Genomic DNA, 26,910 nt, shown 5'->3' on the forward strand with positions numbered 1-26,910 from the left:
ACGCGAACTCTGGCCGCCATTTTGTGCTCTCCGAAGTTCATGAACCTGGTCCATCGAATTTATTACGTAGTGGATAATTAACTCGTTGTTTTCTAAATATATTTCCGTTTGAAATATGTAAGTTGTGAACAATGATATTTATTTTGACGAATTTTAATGTAATTGTCTTTCTCGTTTTGGATATATCAGCAAGTTTTTAAACTGTAAGTGAACAATTTCAAGATTCATTTCGCGCGCCAATTGTGTTGTGATTATCTGAATGACCCGACATTAAAACACGTGCGATTTTGGATATTAAAACTTAAACAGTTTACAGAAGGGAATTTATAAATATCATGGAATTATAATATATATGTCAAACAACGTTAGGTGAGTTATTTTTTATTATTTCTCGTGTTTATGATTTATTTTTACAGCAGAGGGCGCCCGTAATTTGTTGTTTTGATCTTCACACAACACAAGTTGAACGAATTGAATGGCTTCAGTTTAGCTAAACACGTTTTTGTTTATACATTTTATTTTCATACCTTAATAATTTATTTTAATATGTGTAACTTGATGTTCTTTAGATTAAACGTTAGGTATTCTTGCTCGTGTATCATTGATATTTCCTAGCCTCATGTTATTAGCCTATCTTAACGACGAGAAGCAAGCCAGTCATCATGAATACGACATGAGATTGAGCCGAGCGAGTGTGTAATAATTAACACTGAAGTGACTAGGGCTGTATCAGGAAGAGTGTTATTAGGTCGGCCTAGTTTAGACACTTGGCCTAGACTCTACTTTTCAGCATAAAGCCATATGAATTTTACTAGGGGCCTAGGTGTTTTGGAAGTTGATTGGAACTTGCAGAGTTTCTTAAAAAATGATATAATTTTTAGGGATATAAAATGTCAGTAGTTTTGTTACGTGTCGCGTAAGGTAGCCGTCCGGCGCACAATCACATGAGTGCGCAAAATGATTGTCCGACATGACAGACAGCAGTAGTGTTTTACTGGGGTTTTCTTGTAATTTATTTGGCATAATCATCATTTTGTGTAGTTTGTATATTTTTCCATTAGGCCGCTGGAAATACATTACAATTACATGGTTCTCGTCACCGCCCGCTCGCGATTTTAGGCCCCGCACCAAAAAAGTTCATCTTTCATCTTTGTGTATTTGTTAAGAAAAAACAGGGGTAAATATGGGAAAAGTACAAATTTTGTTATATTTTCTTTCATAAAAATCCGACTCGCCTCCCGTCGATCGTGAACGCTCAAACCATTGTGTGATCGCACGATTTCGCAACATAAAGTGTGTATATGAATCGTCGCGGACCGACATCAATCCGTATTTTGAGCCTATTCTTGTCTGGGGGCGCGCGGTGAGCGTGTGTTTGTCGTATCCACACGCGATATCCATACCTTAGTATCATCAGAACGAGGTCTACCGCGTTTTTTTGGACTGCTGCTCATCATACATTTCGCGATCGATCGTCGTGCCTAGCTACCTCTCTGCCTACGGCATTATTGCATTCAAGGTTTATTTCACTTAATTAAAATACTGTGATGAAAGATGAACGTTGACAAAAATCCCTCACCAATTTTTTGATAAGTGCTGACGAGAACCATGTACATGTAATGTATTTCCAGCGGCCTTATTTACAGTATCTCCATTTCCGTACATAATCAAGCTTAAATTTCGTTGTAAGGCCAAAAATGTACTGAAAATTACTTTATACTGTAAACCTTCAAAATTCTGTTACCTGTATGTGATTGATTGTGACCCACTCTCTTTTACATTGAAGAGACCTTTATTGTAAATCTGCAACAGCACCACCGGGTGTCACGAAACCTAAGACCACGAAAGCTAAGACCCCCTAAGACCTAAGATCACGAAAGCTAAGACCCAAGACCTAAGATTACAAATTCTAAGATATACTACAGCTTAAAAACAATACTTGTTTATCCATACATAATTTTAAACATAGTAGGTTTCATTTATTACCATAAATATAATTAAATACTACCGCAAAACATAGATGAACTCACGTTATATTCGCCCGTTGAGTAAATGTATATTTTTTCTTTACAACAAACAAACTTGACGGGTTGTTTGTTGGTATATATTTCAGGGCTGAAAATTAACCTTTAAACCATAGTGGCCAGCAGGGCCAGTTGAAGTTGAAGGATGGTCGCCCTTATTAAAAATGGCTGGCCCTTATTAATTTTTTGTAAATTTTTTTTTTTAGCCTAAGGGGGGGGGGGAATTTATCCCCACCCCTCTCAATTATATCATTTATTACTTTTGATTGGGTTTCAGGAGCCTGCCTGGAGAATCCTGACCAACATGTCTTTAGCCTAGGCCTAGCTTTTCTAGCCTAGCTTGTTGGTCTAGAAATCAGACAAAAAACTACCTGTATTTCATAAATTATACAATTCTACTAACATGCAATAGCCATTAAAATATTGATAATAAGTTACAAAGTATCATTTTAAAATAATTAAGAAAGATATTTAATCGTGTTTACATGTGTCACACCATGGAGGTATACCTCCATGGTCACACATGCACGCACAATTGGGGAGAGCTCAGAGCTACCTGAGAGAGCTTCTAGAAGATGATGACGTCACACGTCAGCACGATTTGAGTGACCAAAATTGGTTGGAACTTTTGAAGAAATAATCCATCAATGACAACTAAGCTTTTTAAATAATAAACATTATATTTAGGCCTCCTATTAATGTTTCCTTTTAAAATTAAATATATTTTATAAACTCGTTCCATAAAAACATGCAGTAAGCATAACAGAAACAATTATTGGTTGCTGTAAAGGAGGTATTTCTATGACACCGTACTGGATGCACTATGAGGCGATGAAGTAAACTCGCCCTTGAATGCAGGCAGGGGAATCCCCTTGTTTGGTACCTAACCTCGCACTGTGAGATGGAGCGCGATTAATATTGCTCTCCTTGAAGGTTGTTGATCGCGCTGGCGATCCTTAAAAACGAGGGACTGCTTGTAGCTTATAACTTAGCTTATATATTATTAGCCTAGGCCTAGATTAGTTATAAAAGGTAGGTGGATGCAATTTCTGGAAGTCGCCAGACGGGTCGACCATCACACAATTAATACTCGCCCTTACCAAATAAAGGTCGCCATTGGCGACCGGGCGACCGTTAATTTTCAGCCCTGATATTTACTCCAATTGTGTTGGTTCAGAGGATGTTTTTCTTTCGCACCTGCCTTTCTTGTACTTTGACTCCAAATTTGTTAACTGACTTTATCCTGAATACCACACTTTAAAATTAGGACTTATAAGTACTTTCAGAAGGAGAAACACATATACTGTAACTCCTCCCATGCTCAATGTTTTTGTTTCTATGGAGCGCCAAAAGAGCAACAATAATAGAACAAGTATAAAAACAGAAAGAAAACGAAACAAAAAAAAAACTTATTATCATGATTTTTAAATTAAAATTTATTTGCGAGTATTTATTTCTTCGTACTAGCATGATTATACTATTTTCATTTTAATTTTACATTGTTCCATCCACACTGTAGATGGACTCCACAGAGTTTTCAGCCCTCTATATAATTTTTGCTCTTTTGACGTTCCATAGAAACAAAAACATTGAACATTGGGTAGGCCTACTGTACTGTAGGTAGGCTAGTCATGCAAAATTCGCAAACAGTATGTGTGCGAGAAAAACGTCTTTAAAATCATCAATTTAAAAATGTATTTGTTACTTTTTATGTGATTCTTTTTCATAAAAGTGCTAATTCTAAGGTGTGGTATTCAGAATAAATGTTGGGAGTTAAAATACAAGGCAGGTGCGAAAGATAAATATTGTAATCTTAGGTCTTGGGTCTTAGCTTTTGTGGTCTTAGGGGGTCTTAGCTTTCGTGGTCTTAGGTTTCGTGACACCCCAGCGCCACCACCCTAAAAATACACAAGTATACTCTACAGTATGTACTAACTAGAAGAATACTGTACATTACTGTATGGAAATACATTATTGATTAAATTGAATAATTATAAATAAAGGAGACATCACAAACACAGCTTAATTTTAATTACTGTTTACCGAAATCATCAGCGATATAAATTGCTAACAAACAGTTACCAGAATTCCACTGGAAACAATAATCTCCAGTTTCTAATTGTATGTGAATGAATTTTGAAAAACATACTTTTAGGGAAAGTTGCATCTTGGGTTATTTTAAAGGTGACTTTAGGTACTGTACGAGTACCTTAAGAATCATAGGACAAAATACAGAACAACAACTAGTAAAATATTGTTAATAATTAGGAGTATAAAAAATGTAAAAACTTGCAGCAGCATTTATTGTCATATGATACCTGATGATGCTGGTACCCAGTATTTTGGCGGAATAACCACTTACCATTGTACAGTATAATACATTTATATTATATTGCAAAAACAAATTTTTTTTTTTTAAATCATGAATTTTGTTGAGGGTACTTTCATCAGTGGAAAATTAATTCCATTTATTGACTTAGTTTATGACTTTCTTTTTGTAGAATTCATAGTAAGATAACTAGATTACTGTATTCTTCTCTGAAGTTGGTGTTAAGTTTATTAATGAGATACAGTACATGGCCCATCCATTATAAATAGAAGGTTGATATTAATGAGATACAGTACATGGCCCATCCATTATAAATAGAAGGTTGATATTAATGAGATACAGTACATGGCCCATCCATTATAAATAGAAGGTAGATATTAATGAGATACAGTACATGGCCCATCCATTATAAATAGAAGGTAGATATTAATGAGATACAGTACATGGCCCATCCATTATAAATAGAAGGTTGATATTAATGAGATACAGTACATGGCCCATCCATTATAAATAGAAGGTTGATATTAATGAGATACAGTACATGGCCCATCCATTATAAATAGAAGGTTGATATTAATGAGATACAGTACATGGCCCATCCATTATAAATAGAAGGTTGATATTAATGAGATACAGTACATGGCCCATCCATTATAAATAGAAGGTTGATATTAATGAGATACAGTACATGGCCCATCCATTATAAATAGAAGGTTGACATTATTTATAAACCCCCATCATTTGAAATGGACAAAAACACTCATTTGTGTAATTCATAATCAAAATATAATAGAGTAGTGTGACAGACAGACAACACAGCATGTCACCATGTACTGCAACATTGTAAAGGGGTATTGCTAAACCCCCGCAAACCTAAAAAAAAACATAGCAAACCCCACCGAACCAACATAAAAGTGATTGAATAATGTAGTGTACGACCCACTGGGTATATAAATTATTAAATTTCTACTGTTAACTACTTTTTTGGGGATAAAACATCATTTTTTGGTTAAAAATAAGCAATCATTTTTGACCAAAAATTGATGTTTTACCCCAAAAATAAGTAGTTAACAGTAGAAATTTAATATTTTTTTTACATGGATATACCCAGTGGGTTGTACACTACATGTAATGATTCAATCACATTTATGTTGGTTCGGTGGGGTTTGCTATATTTTTTTGGAGGTTTGCAGGGTTTAGCAATAGGTATCCCAATGAAAAAATTCAGATTAATTTTTTTACATTTTCTTTCAGTTAACCATAAAGAACTTAATGTAATTAGCATTTTGCGATTTAAATGATTGAAATCCGATTACCCGTTCTAAAGTTATGGTTATTTAAAGTGGTAAAAAAATATACGATTTTTTGCCTAAAAATTGTGTTTTTTGCAGTTGAAATTGGAAGCATTTTTAAAAGGTTATAACTTTTACAATAATTAGTTAAAAGTTTTGAATTTTGTTAAACCTATAGATATCACAGAGTTGTACAACTCTATTTTTTTTGGAGCCTCAACGAAACCTATTTTTTAAATTATTTGTCCGCAAAGTGGTAGGAAAGCATTTAACGCCCATTTTTGCTGGAATTCCCTAAAAAATGAAAAAACTGCAATTTTTCAATGATCTGTAACTTTTGAACTACTGTACTAATTCATTTAATTTTTTTTGTACTTGTTAGAATGTAGTGTATATTTCATTAATAAATATATTTTAGATGTGTATATGAAAAAAAAAAATTTTTTTAATGGTGAAATTTAAAATTATAAAAAGAAAAAATGAAAAAGTATGTTAAAAATGGTGTGTACTGTTTCCTTTCTTTTACACTAATTTTCGGTAAGTATAATTATTAGAATATTTTAATATACTTTATATTTATAATTTCAATCATAAATACTATTATATATAACTTTTGAATACGTAAAACAAGATTTTAGGCCCATATGATTATGACACCAAATCTAAGCTAAGTAAGATATGCTCTTTGAGGCAAACGCACACAATATGGGTCAAAATAAACTCATTTAAAATAATCAATGTTAATTAAAACAATTAATTGTTTACCTGAATAGTATATATAACATTATAAAAATTGTTTTCTTTTCGTATTATTACGTTATTAAATTGAAATACGGAGCTAAAGTTTAGGCCAAGTCACGGCTTACTCGCGATCAGTAGTCGCTCCGTTAAAGTATTTCGGTCGCAGTTAATGACTTTCGGCCGCCGTATACAGAGTCAAATGTAACGTTGGTAAATTAGCTTAATAAATTTCCTCGGTACATTTTAACCTAACGCATTTGCATTGTATACTTGCATAATAAATCTTCCGCACATTACATCAATTTTAAGTTGTTAAATTAATGTGTAAAACCAGATATTCTACGACGGAAAAGGACATGTCAATCTCCGACATCGCTGCTGTCACACATCTCGCGTCGAGCCGGTCGAACTCGAGCGAGGGGAAAACTAAACAACGTGTTCAAAATATGGAACGTACCATTCGCTGATAGGGTGCATTAATGTATTTAACGGAAAACGCCACAACAAACACGCGCGTATTTTAGAGTACAATATTTTACTCACTACAATATTCACCGGATTATAATGGTTGGATCTTTAAAATTTTGAACGGGATTTACGCCTCATGCACCATTTTAAAATGTAGTTCGCTCAATTACCATGCACAATACGTTTGTAAACTATGTTTTATCGATTTCAATGTAGATTTAGCTATAATTTAATACCAAAATCCATAATATTTTTCCATAAACGGTGAATCAAAATTGGATTTTTGTCACAAAAATTGACTTTTCGTTACGAAAAACCTATTTATAGAAGACGATTTTCGTATCAAATTAAAGCTTATTTAAAGCCTGATAACATACAACAAAAATTAATCCGCTAGCTCCAATGGTAATCGTGCGATCGTGTTTTGAAAACTGATGGGGATTTTCCGATGAGGTTTTCAACGCGCGGAAATCGGCTCGACGGGATTTTAGAACCGTTTTAAAATCGCATTTTCTCGGCAACTAATTCATTAATTTTAATTATAAACACACTTATACAAAGATTAAAACAAGTACTTTCAAACAATATAAATTTTGTAAGTATTAATTAAGATTGAATACGATTTATTTAACATCAAAGTCATACTACTTTTTCGAATTTCGTCAATATTTCAAAAGTGATACCCCTCTGTGCGCTTTCATTGGGATACCTATTAGCAATCATTTTTGACCAAAAAATGATGTTTTACCCCAAAAATAATTAGTTAACAGTAAAAATGTAATATTTTTTTTACATGGATATACTCAGTGGGTTGTACACTACATGATTCAATCACTATTATGTTGGTTCGATGGGGTTTGCTATGTTTTTTTGGAAGTTTGCGGTGTTTAGCAATACCCTTGTAAAGCGAATCAGATGAAAATGTAAAAGTGAATTAGGTCAAACAAACAGTAGGTCAGAATTATAGCAAACTAAAGCCTTGTTCGCACTGGATTTGAAAACAAATTTCAATTATGTTGTAACTTTACCACCAAAGGCTATGTGTACTTTTGACCCCCGAGGAAGTCACTCTTAAATATTCTAATACACAGAGGTGCCACATTTACATGGTATACTGTATTTCCGAAGATTTCGTAGCACAAACGAGTCTGGAAATGGTGGGGTAAAATTTGTAGTCTCTGGCCTGTCCTGTACCAAAATGTCATGATTTATCATATAATTTTATCAGCTATACTGAATGCTAAGCCCATCGCTAAAGGGGCCCCTTGAATCAATGAAAACTAGCAGCCATTATTGTTTCAGTTCAGTTTCAGTTTTTATTTTCCAATATAAACAAGTGTCATGAATATAAGCAAAAATGGAAGGATGACCAAAAAAGAGCAAAGCTCGTACAGTATTTGGCCACCTTAACAAAATAATTAATACATGATACAAACATAATTGAAGCACAGGACGAGACAATACTAGCTAAACATGTTGGCATATGAACTCAAAGATAGATCACTAAGCCTGTCACGAACGGTTCCCCTTTTGCCGGGAACTACTGTACTTTGTACAAATATCGTGTCCTCTCTCCTGTGGCATTTTCCTGTCGACTTGGTACAGTAGTACTGTACAAGTCCATATATTACAGTCTCGTGTCTCAAAGTGACTTCAAATTTACCCATTGATATTTTTATGATGAGGCAATCCCTTCATTGATTATCGCAATTATAAGGAAAGATGAGATGGTCCCTATTGAAATTTCTAGCAGACAGACAGGAAAGTAACCTTTGACCTTAGACGAGACAAATGATATGCAGCGATATAGGAAAGTAGATGACACGAACTGCATATATTGCCACAAGCGCAATGACGACGACGTTTAAACTAATATTCGTGAAGAAATTGAAAATCTGTTAAAATCCTACAGGATTCCTAAATGATTGTAATAGCTTGTATAAAGCAATATTATTCAATCTGACTTAATTGTTCATTGCTTTAAATACTTCCTGGTAAAATATTCCACTTCAAAATATTAAGTAGAATAATATGTGTAAAACATTAGTATGTTTTATTAATAGGGAATAATATTTTTGTGTATATTTTTTCTAAAAAACAAAATTTCCCAAACAGCATTTTGTTTTATAAAGCAATTTGGTATTAATGGAAAGATCGAAGGTAAATGTTAAAATAAAGGGAAAAATGTAATTAAAAAATGTTTAAATACTAATTTCTAATCAAATTGAATTTTTAGTATAGAATGTACAGTAAGTGGGCAATGACCAGCAATGATTCTTTCATAGAATTTCAAGTTGATTCAACTGTTTGTTAATGCTGTTTTCACAGAATGCAATCAATGATTCTATACAAGTTCAATGATGAATATAAATTAAGGTTCATACTTCAACAATGCACATTAAAAATACTATAGTAAAAAAAATGGCAAGAAAGGCTGAGACTTGTCTCATAATATAGAGTGTAGTAACAGTGAAACATTCAAACATGCAAGTCTTTACTAAAAAACTAACAATATTTTTACAACATACAGTACAGTACTATTTAAAATATATTTACTTTAATTTAATGCTCTTAAGAAGTAAACAAACAAAATAAAAACAGTACTCGAACAGAGAAAGAGGCACCTGAAAATACCATTGCTAAATTACTTATTAGTAATTTTGTGATTGTATAACCAATCACTGAGGAACAAATTAACAATAACAAATTAAATTTGTAGTTTTTTTTTTAGTGTAGAATACTACTACTACTATGCACAGTACTAACTACAGTATACATACTAGTGAACTTAAACTAGTGAACTTAATAATAATAATAATTTATTTGGAAAACGCTTTTTGAACAGCGGCACACATAATAATGGTGCATCCTTAAAACAATTAAACATACAATATAAAAATATATGAGTATAAAAAAAAAGATAGACTAGATTAAAACAGACTTGTTATTTAATAATTGGGTTATTTATAACATATTGTACGCAACAGAACGTGTTAACTCATTCATTTCATTCATTTTTTTATTTCAGATAAATATCAATATAGAGAACATATTACTGTATACTGTACATAACAAAAATAAATGTGTATTGTGAGAAGTTAATTATTAACAAAAGGACCAACCAACCAAACACAACTGTTGATTTATTTTTGTTGTTTTGTTGTTCTATGTTTTGGTTTGTGTACTTTGTTGTTTACAACCATTCACTCATGTTTCCTTTTGTATGGATGGTTTAACTTTGAAATTACTACTTATGTTTTGTATTGTTTTTAAATAGAGTGTTTTATAAATTAAGATAAGTACTGAACTTAGCATTTAAAAGTATGTGACGAAATTAAGTTCAGTATAATATATTGCAAATAATAATCAGCAATTGTTGATTATTTTTAATATAAATTAATTTAAATGATAATTTTTAGATAAGTTTAGTTTCCTTTCTTTTGCTTTATTTTTGAATAATATTATTTTGTAAACAGTATTAGGAAATGCAAGTCATTTGATGCAATTAATTACATTGTGTCGAATCAGTCACTGTAAACATCCCTATTGATAAGAATGGAAGAATCCACATTAGTATAATAGAGCATAGGTTATGAGAATGCAGGTAGCAGCAAATGCATTGAATACTTGCATTCAAGCATTGCTTACCAAATGACCTTCAGTCTGAATGGTCCAACCTCCAGTTGACCTCTAAGAAGAACTAATACTAACCAATCAGATAAGAGAACAGAAATAGTAACAGTGTTGCCTATAGGAAAGCTGTCTGGGCGTGCGAGAAATGGCTGCAGAGTTTCAATGATTTGTTTTTCTTGGTAAATTGTGAGAAATTATAGCTTACAAGGAGATAATATGATTATATACCAGTGTAACCAGTCATAACATGGACATGTTGATAACAACAACATTCACAAGGGATTCTTGTATACAAGTGAAGTGCAACAGTATTGCGTCAAATTCAATGTGAATTAAGCAACCTTTTTCCTGGATTTAAATATTGTACGACACAACATACTTGTTTCCTGAGTGCAATAACTGACAGTAGCAGATTGTGTTTTATAGATGATACTTTTACAATTGAATTGATAACACTAATTTGACTTGTGTATTGTATGAGTATATACAGTATGAGGATAATGTATAATTAATCAACTTTCATGAGTTAGCATATTTATTGCTATTCACTCAGTCTAGTGGTTTTCAATAACACTGTTGTCAATGGTTCGTTGATTTGGTAGTAGACAAACATAGTCTACGCCTGTTCTGGATATTATGATATTATGCTAGCCCGCGACGGTCCCCTTTTGTTAAATCGTATCGACATGGTACACAATGTTATGAATGGTCATTCTAATCGAACGCATCGACGTAAGTACATTTTCACACATCAATTTTTTTTTTATCATGAATATTTGAATATACTGTATAACATACTGATAATGCATTGAGAATTGACTATTGAAATTGATGTTCTTTTGACTTGATATAAACATGGTCAAAATAAACTTGAATTATCTACTGTTATTATAATTAGACTGGACAATGACATGACAGTGACTCAAGAATTAAACACAGTAATTTGATAAAAGAAATATTTATTAAAATGAATCATTGATGATTCATGAGTTAGGCTAGAATATAGGATGAGTAATATTGTAGTAGTCCATTGCTACTGTGAAAGGAATCGTCTTAGCACTACAGTATTTACTAACAGTTGTTTGGTTATAACCACGATGGTAATTCTACAAATAGTGTGTTTTGGCTTGTTGTAGTTGTACTGTAATGTATTGACTGCGATACTGTATGTACAGTATACATTTATTTGTTGCTACTGTATTGTACTGTATATATTCATTTTTTTCATTCATTTATATGTCAGAGTTTTAGTAATAATTACAGTATTATTTAAACTCATTTTGAATTATTTTTAGACTGTACAGTAAGTTAAAGTAAATGTATAATTATTATTCACTGATATTGATTTGTTGTACACTCACTTGTGCATAATGTTGACAGGTCAATCTGTAAGGTCAATAACCTCTAATATTTCGGTATAAAGGAATACAGGTAGCATGTTGGTGCTGATGATCCAATAAATATCAAAATGTCATGGCTTCAATATTTGGAGTTATCTTATGTTTGAATTTTTAAATACTGTAGGACAATTCTAAGCATACAGTACAATTCTAAGCATACAGTACAATTCTAAGCATACAGTACAATTCTAACCATACAGTACTGTAAAGTACAATAATGTTGATGTTTTTTTAATCCTTATTCATTCAGTTTTTAGAAATCGTCATTGGTCCATTTCAAATCGTCATTGGTCCATTTCAAATATTTTGATATGATTTTATTAACTACAGGTACAGCTGAATATACTCTACAGTTACTTTGTAGAATTCTATTCAATACAATTTATTACATATTAAAATAGTTGTATATTACTGTACCCATTTATCGGATGTTTTGATGGTGTGAGGTTTACCTATACTGCAAGTTAGTAGGGTATTAGAAATTCTTTAATTGGGTTAGTTTTCAACCAATATTTTGGTTGTTCAATGTTGGAGAATACCTTATTAATCCAGTGTTTTGGTTGTTTTAGGGATACTCATTGAACCAATGTTTTGGTTGTTTTAGGGATACCCATTGAACCAAATGTTTTGGTTGTTTAGGGATACCCATTCAACCAATGTTTTGGTTTTTTGGGGAATACCCATTCAACCAATGTTTTGGTTGTTTAAGTGATACCCACTGAACCAATGTTTTGGTTGTTTAAGGGATACCCACTGAACCAATGTTTTGGTTGTTTAAGGAATACCCATTCAACCAATGTTTTTGTTGTTTAAGGGATATGCATTCAACCAATCTTTTTGTTCTTCGGGGAATACCCATTCAACCAATCTTTTGGTTCTTCGGGGAATACCCATTCAACCAATGTTTTGATTTTTTGGGGGATACCCATTGAAAAAATGTTTTGGTTGTTAAGTAGTAGGGCAAATAGATCTACAGTATCTTTATACACAGTTTATATGTATCAGTAGACAATTTACAGTATATTAATAATAAAAGGTAGTGTTTAGTACCTATTGTTCATAGTGTTACAGTACATTTTAGTGTACTAAATAGCTTAAAAAGCTGAAAAAAAATATTAAAATAGGTTTATTTAAAGTAAGTTGGTATTTTTTGTATTATTAGTTGTTTCTATTGTTGTTATAGTGAGTACAAACCTGTTAAAGTCAGTTGAATATTAATAATGTATGGAATATTTACTGGTAGAGTAAGGAGTACCATATGATGCTTGTGTGTGTGTGTGGGGGTGGAGAGGGTGTGTCCTATTTATAACAAAACCATATTTACTGGTAGGGTACTGTATGTACAATGCAATATAAAATTACAGATTATTTATTATTTAATACGATTTTGTTATTTGGGAAACAAATACACTGTATAGTGTATGTTCTGTAAATTTCAATGTTGTGTCCTGGCAATTTAAACGCTGTTTGACATTAATTTAAATAATACAAATTATCAAGAAGGTCTAAAAAAGTACATTATTTATACTGTTCAGAAATTGTAAATTAAGATAGAATCTCTTATCAGTTTGTGTTGAAACAAGATGATTGTCTGTCAATTTACTAATGTGTCTAGGCTGCAGGATCTCATGGTGTTTTACCTGACCTAGATACTTTAAATTCCAAACTATCTCTCACTGCATATCTGACATACCTATAATCCACACTTTACAGGGCTAGGCCCACAGTAGATTCCAGCCTAACTGACTTTTACAACATGCCTAGCATACCTGTTTTCCATTGGTGAGGGCTAGGCCCACAGTAGATTCCAGCCTAACTGACTTTTACAACATGCCTAGCATACCTGTTTTCCATTGGTGAGGGCTAGGCCTTCTTCCCTTCCTTCATTGCATATTTTGAATACCTGCACATAGTAAAGACTAGACCTACAGTAGTTTTCATCCTTACCAACCTTTCATAACATGCCTAACATACCTACTATCTATTTCCAGTATGAAGTAACTTCTATCCCTACAAGGGAATGTCAAAGGTCAAAATTTCCATCCCTACAAGGAATTGTCAAAGGCTGTAACAACATGTTGTCACCAACAGTGTTGTACATATTATTGTATTTATTTTTAAAAAACCTCATGTAAATAAATATTTTTTTGCATTTATTCACCTGTGCCATGTCATGTGTTGAACCTGAACTCACCTAAGCTGACGACATGTGTCATCATTGTATACAACATTATTACAGTAACACTAGTAAATAGAACAAGTGTACAGTACAGTATGACATTGTTATGGTATTTATCCTTATTTCTAATTAATTACTGTATTAAATTATAAGTTTCTTTTACAACTGCATTTTCCAGTTTACCTGTGTTAAATTAAATAGGAAAAAATTTACAATATTCAAAAACAGTACACATAGTTATCCAACAGTTGTACACAACAACAATGCAAAGATACTATTAAAATATCCATGACTGCTGTAGACAACCTGTACATTAGTATACAGTAGTTCAATATACTGTACATTAGTATACAGTAGTTCAATATACTGTACATTAGTATACAGTAGTTCAATATACTGTACATTAGTATACAGTAGTTCAATATACTGTACATTAGTATACAGTAGTTCAATATACTGTACATTAGTATACAGTAGTTCAATATACTGTACATTAGTATACAGTAGTTCAATATACTGTACATTAGTATACAGTAGTTCAATATACTGTACATTAGTATACAGTAGTTCAATATACTGTACATTAGTATACAGTAGTTCAATATACTGTACATTAGTATACAGTAGTTCAATATACTGTACATTAGTATACAGTAGTTCAATATACTGTACATTAGTATACAGTAGTTCAATATACAACAATACAGGTATGAAAGCATGATAGCGTATCACAGTGTTTAATAAACGTCAAAATAATCGACTTGATCGAATAGGAGGTCGATGAAAGGCCAAGAGAAGAAAGCATGCAGTGATGTTCACATAATTTCATTACGCATTTGACAGGTCACACAGGGGTCAAATTATATTATATAATTTGATATAGCATTCGTTAGTAGTCACGATGTACTCACTGTATCTATAGATTTGATTTATGCATTGATGATCAATTGCTGCTTCTTTTCTCAGTTTATAAATTATAGCATTACAAATAACAATTCATAGTGTATTTATTTATGTCAACAATATTTTTTCTGAGGGTGGCCCAGTCAGCTGATCAGAACAATACAGACAATTTTATAAGTATTGTATACATCTTAATAATAATTTACAAATTAAGATTATAAAATTAATTATTAGCCATCTGAAACTTATTCACATAGTTTTTTTGTGTAAATTATTATCATATTTTGAGCCCTGACTTACAGTACTGTAGCTTATTATTAAAATAAAACATTTTTAGAACTAGATATTTTGAACATAGTTTGTTAACCCATAATTATGAGTCAGAAAGTCAAATGCTATGTAACACAATAGATAACTGATTAATAATGAATCATCTTGATTACGTAGTCATTTCATTGTTAAAGAGACTTATTAAACTTGTACTTAATATCAGGATCAAAACAAAATGATGAAATTACATTTGAAAAACAAACCTTACCTGTAGTAACAGTAGTTCTTGTAAGCAAAAACATTTACTGTACTTAAAAGTAACTATAAAGTCGTTGGTACTTAAAAATAACGCTACAGTACTATAAAGGAAGCCTTAGTACTACTGTACCTCTCCTATTCTAACCAATACCGGAGTCGTTCAAAACAGTTACAGGTACTACTACTGTATCCCATAACCAGACCAAAACGTCCAAAATTCTAAAATTTTCCAAAAATATATTTCTCAAATTTGTGTCTATTAATTTAGTTGCATTTTTTTATTTAATTTGTTTACGTTACAGGTTCGTCACGGAGGTGTGCTTCATACGATGAGGATGCACTTCTGTGCGGGGGGACAACGGTAACGGTTCCAACATCACAGCTTTGTACGCCATTAAACCAGAACATGACGGACAATCAAAAACGATTGCCGACTACATTCCGTGATCCGGCCAAAGCACCGCTACGGAAATTAAGTATAGACTTAATCAAGACCTATAAGCACATTAATGAAGTAAGTGTAGAAGTACATAAATGAATGTTTTTTTATCCTGATGTCTGTTATAATAATTTTATTGTTTAAAAATTACATTTTTTTACTATAAAACATTAGTAGGCCTACAGTAAACATTCTACGTACCTGTAGAAAAGGAAATTGTGTTGTTAGAATTTAGTCATTGAAATAATATTTGCAGAAACGAAACATACACAACGATGCACACATTAATTTACTGAAGCTGAATGTGATGTAGAATGGATACTGTACGAGTTAATTAAATAAAATGTTAACATTGTGAAGCAGATAAAATGGAGCATCTTGCGAAGTAGAGTTGATTATTGAAAACATCATAGAATTGGCAAATAGCCAATACTTACCTTTAGTATCAGTAGCTTCAAAGAGCAAAATATGATTGATTTGGCTCTAAGTACCATTTTGGTTTCCTTTCTACAACAATAAACGTAGGATACCACTTTGATATTATAAGTAGAGACACATTTCAGATTTTTTAACGTTCATGTGTTTATGAACAATTATTTACAATATTATTTTATAATTGATGCTTTTATTTATAATTTATATAATTACCAAATGCTATAAATAAAAAGAAAATTTATCAATATTTATAATATAATAATTTACATTAAATAAAAATAAAGCATAATATTGAATATTATCAACTGGCAATAATTTATCTAGCTGGAAGGGTTTATAAATAAAGTTTTAAAAAAATGAAATGCTTATTTTTCTAAATACACAAATCATATTACAGTCATAAGTATTTTCTAGCATTTAAATTGTTTTGAATAATTCATCATTGAGACTACAGTACATATTTCTAGTTTATTAATATTTTAAAATCATGGTTACCTGTACATTTAGGTTTATTATGCTAAGAAGAAACGGCGACATCAACCAGGTAACGAAGACGCGGGACACAAGAAGGAGCGGAGGTTATTCAACGACGGTTATGATGATGAACATTTTGATTATATTATAAGAAATGGCGAGAAATTCTTAGATCGTTATGAGATTGACTCTCTTATAGGAAAGGGTTCATTCGGTCAGGTAAGCTGTATATATTAACTGTGTCCTTTGCATATTTATCAAGCAAACAAAATATATAATTTATACGATGGAAAGTTATAAATTAATAAATGAATCAATTAATACTAATTCAATTTCCATTCAATGTTTGACAGAATACTGACTAAGGTACAATATACATTCCTATTCAACACAAATTTGGAAGAATTTGTTTTAATGAATGTGTGATTTAGTCTTATTTTTTTTTTTAAGTTAATGGATAATCACAATTTCTGAATTGTGTTCTTTTAGTCCCTTTAAAACCACCCTCTGAACAAGAAGTTACTTTGGATTAATGATGTTTTTTGACCACTGTACTATGATGTTTAACATGACTTAATGTTGTGAATTAATGTTATTTTTTTAAAACAAAATCAAAATGTATAACATAACATGTTTTTTAGGTTGTGAAAGCATTTGACCACTCAGAACAAGAATGTGTAGCAATTAAAATAATAAAGAACAAGAAACCTTTCCTCAATCAAGCTCAAATTGAAGTCAAATTACTTGAACTTATGAATAAACATGATGCTGAAAATAAATATTATATAGGTAAGTTTAAATGTTTTCTTCTGACATTTAAAATGCATGGCTTGCCTCTCATTATTTGCTGTCAGTTTTATACTATGTTATTCAGAGAGTTTAGGCTACCCTGATATGTGGAATGGTTCTTCACTAAATGCTGTGGATGGTACCATTTTCCAATCAGAGTGCTCTGTTGTTTTCTTTTCATATGTTTTTCTCTTCTGAGAGAAAGACTGTTGTCTGTTTCTGCATGTAAGTGCCAGTCATAGACTACCATACCAACATCACTGTTGGTTTGTGTGATCTTGCAAATTTACACCTTGATCAATATTTCTAAACTTAAAAAATACACTGGAATATAATTATATCATAACATGAATTTATTAGACTGTGTCTACTAGATTATTTATATTTCAAATTTTCCATTCCATACATTATTTGACAACATTGCTCAAGTAACACTGAGTAGCTATTCATTTCTATGTAATTCTTGGTCATGCTTTATTGGTCACTATTCTCATTAATCATTCATTGGCTGTCCTTGTGAAACATTATGCATATCATTTGCATCTCATTATGTAAAGTAATAGTCACATTCATATCATATTATGGACATTTTCATTTTATATAATTTATACTGCAGTGTTGAATTTGTATTATTTCAACCCATTTTTAATCAATTTTAAATTATTTTAATGTACCTTATTAACCTTAACCTATCAAATGTTTACCATGGTTTAACTTTAATGAATGAAATATTTTTGGTTGAATTTTGTAATTCATTCAAATTTGATTACAACAAATAATTTATTTCCTTTTTGTGAAATAGGGCATACATTACTTCCTTTATTGAATACTTTGAGTGCCATACTTCATAATTAGATTATAGATTGTTGATTGTGCAATTTATAGTACTGTGATTTAAATCCGGTTTTTTCTTTCTATTTCAGTTCGGTTGAAGAGGCATTTTATGTGGCGCAATCATCTTTGTTTAGTCTTTGAACTTTTATCTTACAATCTGTATGACTTATTACGTAACACAAACTTTCGTGGCGTATCTCTAAATCTTACTAGGAAATTTGCCCAGCAAATGTGTACTGCGTTGCTATTTTTAGCGACACCTGAAGTTAATATTATTCACTGTGACCTTAAACCTGAAAATATTTTATTGTGTAACCCTAAACGAAGTGCAATAAAAATTGTGGATTTTGGAAGCTCCTGTCAGTTGGGGCACAGGGTAAGTTGTGTTGCTTTAATGGTTTTATTTATAACTTTCAAACAGTTTACTCTGCCATACCTCACTCTTTAGTGAGGCATCCCTTTGCCATGGATGTAGTGGCATGTTATAACCTAACAGTTTTTGGCCGCCCACCCTGCTACACCTCACTCTTTAGTTCTAACATAAGTCTAATGGCATAGTTTGTTTTATTAGGAATAGTGGTTTATGGCCCAACCCTTTGCCCTGCAGCCTCTGCCTCACTCTTTAGTGAGGCATCCCTTTGCCATGGATGTAGTGGCATGTTATAACCTAACAGTTTTTGGCCGCCCACCCTGCTACACCTCACTCTTTAGTTCTAACATAAGTCTAATGGCATAGTTTGTTTTATTAGGAATAGTGGTTTATGGCCCAACCCTTTGCCCTGCAGCCTCTGCCTCACTCTTTAGTGAGGCATCCCTTTGCCATGGATGTAGTGGCATGTTATAACCTAACAGTGTTTGGCCGCCCACCCTGCTACACCTCACTCTTTAGTTCTAACATAAGTCTAATGGCATAGTTTGTTTTATTAGGAATAGTGGTTTATGGCCCAACCCTTTGCCCGGCAGCCTCTGCCTCATTCTTTAGTGAGGCATCCCTTTGCCATGGATGTAGTGGCATGTTATAACCTAACAGTTTTTGGCCGCCCACCCTGCTATACCTCACTCTTTATTTCTAACATAAATCTAATGGCATGGTTTGTTTTATTATGAATAGTGGTTTATGGCCACCCTATTCCATTCATTTCCTTTATATTTATAAGCTAAATGTTATACAGTATTGTGTATTATTCATTCACCATTTATTTATATTATCATTTGCATATACAGTAGTGTACAATATACTGTACTATAGATAAGTGTGTGCGTATTGATACACATAATTGTGCTGGTTACAATGTGTGGGTGTGTGTGGACATGTGGTAATGTTGATTGATTGATCTCTTTGTAAGGTTTTGTCCGCACCTGTTATAGTAACATTATAATGAGATCAAATAGTACACTACTTCCATCATAATAATACTATGAGTATCAACATTATTGTACTTGGAATAAAAATAATATTTTACTCATACTCATAGCATGTTTATGTAGAGAATCAGATCAAATAGTACAATACTTCCATCATCACAATATTATGAAATATCAACATTATGATAAAATAATGCATTTTGAAAAAAAAAAATTATTTTACTCTTTGTGTAGAGAGCTTTTATTTAATTATTAATATTAAGTTGTCTATAATATATTAATTTTTAACCAGCCATAATAGTTAAAGCATAATCAAGTCAAATATTGATAAGAACAGTTAGTGAATTATCAAAGAGCTAACATCAAATTTACATCATTAAACATTATATAGATAGTGTACAGCCTAAGATAACCAATATTAATAGTTAAATTAAAGCATAATCAAATAAAATATTGAATGGATTTTAGTGAATTATCAAAAAGCTAACATTAAACATTGTAGTAGTACCGTAGGCTAAGATATTGGATTGGTAATGTTTAACCAACAACAGTTAAAGCATAGATGGTGTAGAATCATGTTTTAATTTATATATATATTTTAGTCTGATACTTAATCAGAATACATTTATTTATTTTTGTAATGTATTGTATGTTCTATTTCTGTGGATATTTATCTGAAATAAAAGAATGAATGAATGTATTGTAATATATAAAATATATCAAATCAAGTAAAATATTGTATGGAAGTTGGTGAATTATTGAAAAGCGAACAATAACATTACGTGACATTATAGACATGTATGCTAAGATATTACTATTTGATGTACTAAAGTGTATTTTTTCTCTTCAGATATACCAATATATACAGAGTAGATTTTACCGTTCACCTGAGGTGTTGTTAGGGATCCCTTATGATCTTGCAATAGACATGTGGAGTCTAGGCTGTATACTAGTTGAAATGCATACTGGTGAACCACTATTCAGTGGTTCTAATGAGGTAAGCCATCAACTCAAATAACTAATGCAGGTAATATCAGTTCAAAAGGTCACATATCCATAAATATTAATGATACAATATTATTTATTGTCATTTTAACGACGAGGCACAAATGAAATTTAGTTGGTTGACACAAATGATTATGCAGCGACGTTTTTAATAGCAAATATTTAAAAAAAAATGTTGATAGTAATTTTGTATGTTTTCACCAGAATGACCAAATGAACAAGATCATTGAAGTGTTAGGCATGCCACCTAAGAAGTTGTTAGACAATGCACCTAAAGCAAGAAAGTATTTTGACAAACTGTCTGATGGCTCATTTGTGCTCAAGAAAACCAGGGACAACAAAAGGGTAAGGACAGAATGATACATAACAATACACTATACCATTAAAAAAATTCCTAAACCTTTAATATGTTAAGATCGCGCTCAGAGAGACTCAGTGAAAGACCAAAATACCAAAAGAAAAACCGAAAACAACATGAATGGCAATCAAAATGAAACAGAACTTTTCACATGCGGACCTATACACATGCTTGTTTAAAGACGTACAGAGTGACTAACACAAGTGAGACGTGCAATGTCCCACAACGATTAGCGTTTAAGCTGATGATAATATTAAATGTTAACTTAAAAACTACCTTCAGTTATTGTACATTGGATAAAGAAATTTTCATACATATTTCCCCACTTTATGTAATTATTTATACTTTCAATTTGTTTTACACAGTATAAGGCACCAGGTAGTAGGAAGTTGCATGAGATAATTGGCGTAGAATCTGGAGGGCCTGGGGGTAGACGGGCAGGCGAACCAGGTCACACCCAACAAGATTATCTCAAATTCAAGGATTTGATCACCAAGTAAGTTACAGAATTGTTAAAGTTAAATTTGTGCATTGATAAATCAAACATATTGACCTTAAAATACAAACATATTGACCTTAAAATACGAACATATTGACCTTAAAATATGAACATATTGACCTTAAAATACGAACATATTGACCTTAAAATATGAATAATAATAAACACACAAAACTTCCCAAGAATAATTTTTGCTGTGGCTTCTTAAATAAGAAAAAGTTAATTTATTCATCTTATGTTTATTTTGCGAGTAGAATCATTATTTTATCATTTGAAAAAAGAGTGTAATAATGTATAAAAATCATTTCAGGATGCTTGATTATGATGCAGTAGAGCGTATCAAGCCATACTATGCGCTCCAGCATACGTTCTTTAAACGGACCACAGATGAGAGCACGAACACAAGCAATAGTACATCAACAAGTCCTGCCATGGATCAAGCAGACACGCCGCCAGCAGCTGATGGCTCTTCAGGCTCTAGCTCAGGTAGCTTGTATTATGCACATGCCTCCCATTATTATTCCTTTTTCCATTTTTGTTATCTTAATTATCACTTTACCTGGACACCGTTCTGTCATGTTCGTTAGCAATTATCTATTTAAAGTGGGTCCCAATGATCAGCTTTGCTGGATGGGCCACCATCATAAAAACATGGTTAGATAATGTTGGAATGTTTAATATTACATCTAAATAATAATAATAATAATAACAGGATTTTATAGCGCACATACCACTCAAGAGTGCTCAAGGCTCATTCAAAAAAATAAAAACAAATCATACAAATGCCTGACAAATGCAATAATAATAATTTGTCTTTATTTTTATTAGGAGGTTCTGGGTCAGGAGGCTGTGCAAGAAATGATCCTTCAAACCAATATGGGCCAAGCAATCCTGGAGGTCAAAGTTCACAGAAATCAACAATGGATTTTGAAGCTCCACCAATGACTTCACATAATGTATGGGGAGGAATCGGAGATATAGCCAAACCTATTTCCCACGTCGCTTATGCTCCACATAAAAATCATGTTTACCCATCGTCGGCTTCCTCGTCGTCAAGAGACGCTTATAACGTAATGCCAACAAGGACTATAGGAACACATGGACAAACTCAATGTTCACAAACAGCGTCGCTTAATATCAGTCTAAGTAGTTATCAACAAAGTACAAACTCACCTCATATAGGTATCAACAAACATAACCAGTCTGTGAATCATTCGGCAACTGGTGTGTATTCTTACGCTGCTTTAGGCAGCAGCAGTAGTAGTAAATCGCAGCAAAGACAGACTGAAGAATCACCTATGATGGGTGTATGCGTACAGCAAAGCCCTGTAGCAAGTCACTGACAAACATTGAATTAACCTGATTGGTTAAATGATTGTGACTATATAAGGACATGAGCCCGAATGAGTTGCAGGGTTAGTTGCAAGGATATGACAAGGACATGTGGCAGCAACACATTTTGTATTAAGAAGAAGGCAATGATTGTCAGTGTGTCACAGGATACCAAAGCAATGTAGCTCCATTTGAAACTTGCTCCAACGCCGAATAAAAGTACAGCGCCCTCATCTGCGAATGAGGTTGGCTCAGCGCCAGTAAGAAAGCGAGAGAATTCAAAGTGTTTTTCTCTCATGAGTAAGAACTTTTTCAGAGCACAATCTCAAATGCTACTGCCTATTACAGCTTCCTTTTATCATATCTTAATATCCATGACAACCTTCTGTGTGAATATATGAAAAAAGCTGATGGCTTATAAGTAATATGTAAACAAATATAACAACAATTATAACGTAATAATATGTGAAATGTTAGCAAACTGTTCATAATGTAATATTTGTGAGGAATTTTTAAAGAAATGGTTCTTGGTAAATAAATGAGTTTCATATTATAAGGGGTAGTAAACTGTGAATACAACATGAGTGAACACCCTGTTCAAATGAATCACTTAATCTGCTTAATAAATAGTGAGTGGATGTTTGCACATAAGCACTACACTGGTATCCAAAATGCTTGGTGTATACTACAAAGTACTGTAATGTACTCTGTGGCAGAAACTGCTAGACATACTGTCATTTTAACTGTATATAACACTGGATTCACAGATAATAACTAGACCACAACCATCCTTGTCTAACTTGTTTGTGCTTAAGTTAAATAAACAAGTCTCGTTGAATTTCATATCTCTATGCCAAATCCTGAATAATTGAAATCCTGATTGCTAATAATATGAATATTGTAAAAAAGCCACATACTCCAATATTCAATGCTATATTTAACAGTTGTTCTTGCATAAGTATATACCAAAATTACTTCACTTAGTAACTACTTTAAAAAACAAAAACTATTCCAATGTTATCAATTGGCTTGTCTTTTCCCACTTGGCATAACGGAAATAGCTTGATTTAACATTAGTTGAACTGATCAAGTCCGAACTAAGTGAATTTAACAATAGTTCAACTGACTTAAGTACAAATCCAATTTCAAGTGTACATTCTAAAATGTATGACAGGCTGAACAGCAACAACATCTATGTTTTGTGTATGTTCTCCTTAAATAGTTTGTTGTATCTTAAACGTATACATGTAGAAAAGTGTCCGTATCTATATAATGTGTCTGTGTCAATTGTCTTGTATTGTCTTACATACTCAATGCTAGCCAATGTTCCTATCATATTTTAAAGAAGCAGTTCTGACAAACAAAAATACTAATTGTGTAGTGTTTAAAGAATAACAGGCAAAATACAATTTCAAATGTCAATAGTTTTATTTATAAGATGATTCAGTTATTTGGCACCCTCTATAGTCAAACATCTTGCATTCTATTAGCCTTTAAGGGCCAGAGTTAAAAATTGTTTTATTGTTTGTACTGAAAATTATGCAATGATGAAATTCTGTGATATTTGAATTTAATCTGTAATTTGGAAAATAAATTCAAATAATTTTATTGTTTTTATCCAATGTAATTATCCACATTTTAGTTATATTTCTTACTGTCTTTTAATTGTCATATAACTTTCAATTGTAATGTTTTTTTTATTCTGTATTTCAATGAAAGGTTTTGTAGATATATCAAGGTATATTGTATTTATTTTGTAAACATTAAGTACACAGTATTTGTTTGTTTATTACAGCTTATTTTTAAAAACTATTGTGGTCTAAACACAATATGTCTGACCTACAAAATACTCTGTTGCTATACTAACACTTGTTTCCATAGTAATATTTTAACCATAGCTGCAACACTGTTGAATATTGAAATTGTTTATAACCTTTGAACTTTTCTCTTTTTTGTGTAAAACTTTGTTTTTATAATTCCTTCACAAGCCTACCAATATTACAATTTAAGAATTCTTGTTGAAAATAATATGTTGATTGAACTATTGATTTTGATTGATTGACACATTGATTTTGATCGACACATTGATTTGACCTGTGTTCATTAAAACCACAAGCTAGGTTTAAGGTGCTCCATAGTGTAAGATTTTGTGACTTTTCTATTTAAAAAAAAACCCAATTTTATTTGGCATTACAGTGTGTTGTTGCATTATCAAACATTTTTTTGTATTTTAATAATAATGTAATATACTGTTATTACCTGGTTGATCGTATGACTATTTGAAGGCAGTTCATTGGACGTTAAGTCGGCAAGTTGTGCAATCTTCACGTATTTTGCTGTTTTTAAATAAAAATGTGACGATGTTTTAAAAATTCAATATCAATGCTAGCAATTAATTACATTACTATTGACGATGAACTTATCATTGTTAGTGACAATTTTACTGATGACCTCATTATCAGAGATAATGAGTTAATCTACTGACCTCACCAGTGACATAATTTGTACTGTTGATGATGACATTGACATCATAATCAGCATTACCATTAGCAGAGATAACATCATTATTAGTGACATCATTTGATTTGATTAATTTGTTTATTCTTGAACTAATCACTACTAAAGTACATCTGATATAATTAATTGTACTCTAGCAATATCTCAAGCTCTGTCTACACTATTTGATATGCCCATATATGGACATGATAATGTCATATCACTACCATATTTAGGCATATCACCACTATATTTAGTCAAACTAGTTTGATAGTATAGACAGAGCTTTATTCCTTTGTCAGGTTTATTAGAATTGAATCTAATAACAACAAATTTACCACTTTGTACAAGATGTGCCTCTTGCCACTTTGTTATGATGTCACTTATGTCAATCAAGTAAGGCTGCTGTCATTTTAATGTATCGATGGTGCTTAAGCCAGCACTTAATTAAGTTACTGTAAGTTAGCATACCTTAATGTGTTTTAAAAGGGATTTTTTACTTGCAGAGTTTGCCATCTGATAACATTAGAGAATTAGATAGAGGGAGTTTAGACAGAGGTTATTACATATTAAGCATATAGACCGCAAAAAAATGTTAAGTACGAACTCATGTTTTGAATAACATTGTGCTAGATTGTTGTTGTTGATATAGGGTGTGTCAGCATTTGTTGGAACAGCCTCAAAATTTTAGTCTGATGTACAGTAATAGGATTGGTAGTATTGTAGCCTGTAAATAGGCAACAGAGGGTGTTTGTTAAGTTGTCTAAACAGCCTCTATCTAACTTTGATGATTATAATCTTAGCCTTTATGTACAAATCTTGTGTATTTAGCTTTTATTGTACAGATGTTGCCAATTAGACAATGTTCATCATTATAGATAAAAAAAAACATTTTCTTCTGTCTGTTTATTTGGTTGTCATGTTTCAAAATGATGGAGGAGGGTGCAGGGATGGATCCCGGATTGAATTTTCTAAACAGTTTGGACGAAACGCTAACATATATGATTTTAAAAAATAATTTCTTTTCTACAAAAATTTGGCTGGGATGGGTGTCTGATGGTAGAGCAGTCAGTTTATTCCATATCATGTACAAAAAAAAAGATAAATATGCCACAAAAGCAAAGCAATCAAGTCAATTTATTTTTTTATGAAAACGGGTAAAAGGTGTTTTTTTTAATGCATAGTTGAAAAGAATTTAGAGAAAAAGCAATGAAAAATACATTTAAAATAAACTTGAAAGGAAAAAAAAAAGTTAGCAGAGCGAGGTTTCGATCCTCGGACCTCTGGGTTATGGGCCCAGCACGCTTCCGCTGCGCCACTCTGCTCCATACAGATTTAAATAACTCCTTTGTATTTGTAATAGTTGTACTGTACGCCCTCTATGTAA

At 32.0% G+C, this 26,910-nt stretch overlaps 1 protein-coding gene across 3 annotated transcripts; it reads left to right on the forward strand.

Annotated features, from left to right (window-relative positions):
- Nucleotides 1–24,288, forward strand: LOC140056092 (dual specificity tyrosine-phosphorylation-regulated kinase 1A-like). 3 transcript variants are annotated; one of them, XM_072101340.1, is made up of 10 exons: nucleotides 1–369; nucleotides 15,800–16,011; nucleotides 16,879–17,064; nucleotides 17,487–17,634; nucleotides 18,558–18,844; nucleotides 20,684–20,830; nucleotides 21,043–21,183; nucleotides 21,562–21,692; nucleotides 22,006–22,184; nucleotides 22,524–24,288. In XM_072101340.1, exons 2-10 carry the CDS (start codon nucleotides 15,904–15,906, stop codon nucleotides 23,036–23,038), a joined length of 1,842 nt encoding a protein of 613 aa, XP_071957441.1. In that variant the 5' UTR covers nucleotides 1–369; nucleotides 15,800–15,903; the 3' UTR covers nucleotides 23,039–24,288. The 3 variants fall into 3 exon arrangements, with proteins under 3 accessions (XP_071957441.1, XP_071957439.1, XP_071957440.1); XM_072101338.1 differs by lacking the exon at nucleotides 1–369 and adding an exon at nucleotides 10,510–11,219; XM_072101339.1 differs by lacking the exon at nucleotides 1–369 and adding an exon at nucleotides 10,510–11,219 and having other exon boundaries at nucleotides 22,006–22,181.
- Nucleotides 24,289–26,910: the final 2,622 nt, after the last annotated feature.

Source organism: Antedon mediterranea, chromosome 8, assembly GCF_964355755.1.
Source record: "Antedon mediterranea chromosome 8, ecAntMedi1.1, whole genome shotgun sequence".
Taxonomy (NCBI): Eukaryota; Metazoa; Echinodermata; class Crinoidea; order Comatulida; family Antedonidae; genus Antedon; species Antedon mediterranea.

Bases quoted from the DNA above. Each gene is read 5' to 3' on its own strand.
- LOC140056092 (XM_072101338.1), top strand. From the start codon at position 11,132: ATGCTAGCCCGCGACGGTCCCCTTTTGTTAAATCGTATCGACATGGTA. The intron at 17,065-17,486 runs GTAAGCTGTATA...CATGTTTTTTAG, and splicing joins GAAAGGGTTCATTCGGTCAG to GTTGTGAAAGCATTTGACCA. The intron at 21,184-21,561 runs GTAAGGACAGAA...TGTTTTACACAG, and splicing joins AAACCAGGGACAACAAAAGG to TATAAGGCACCAGGTAGTAG.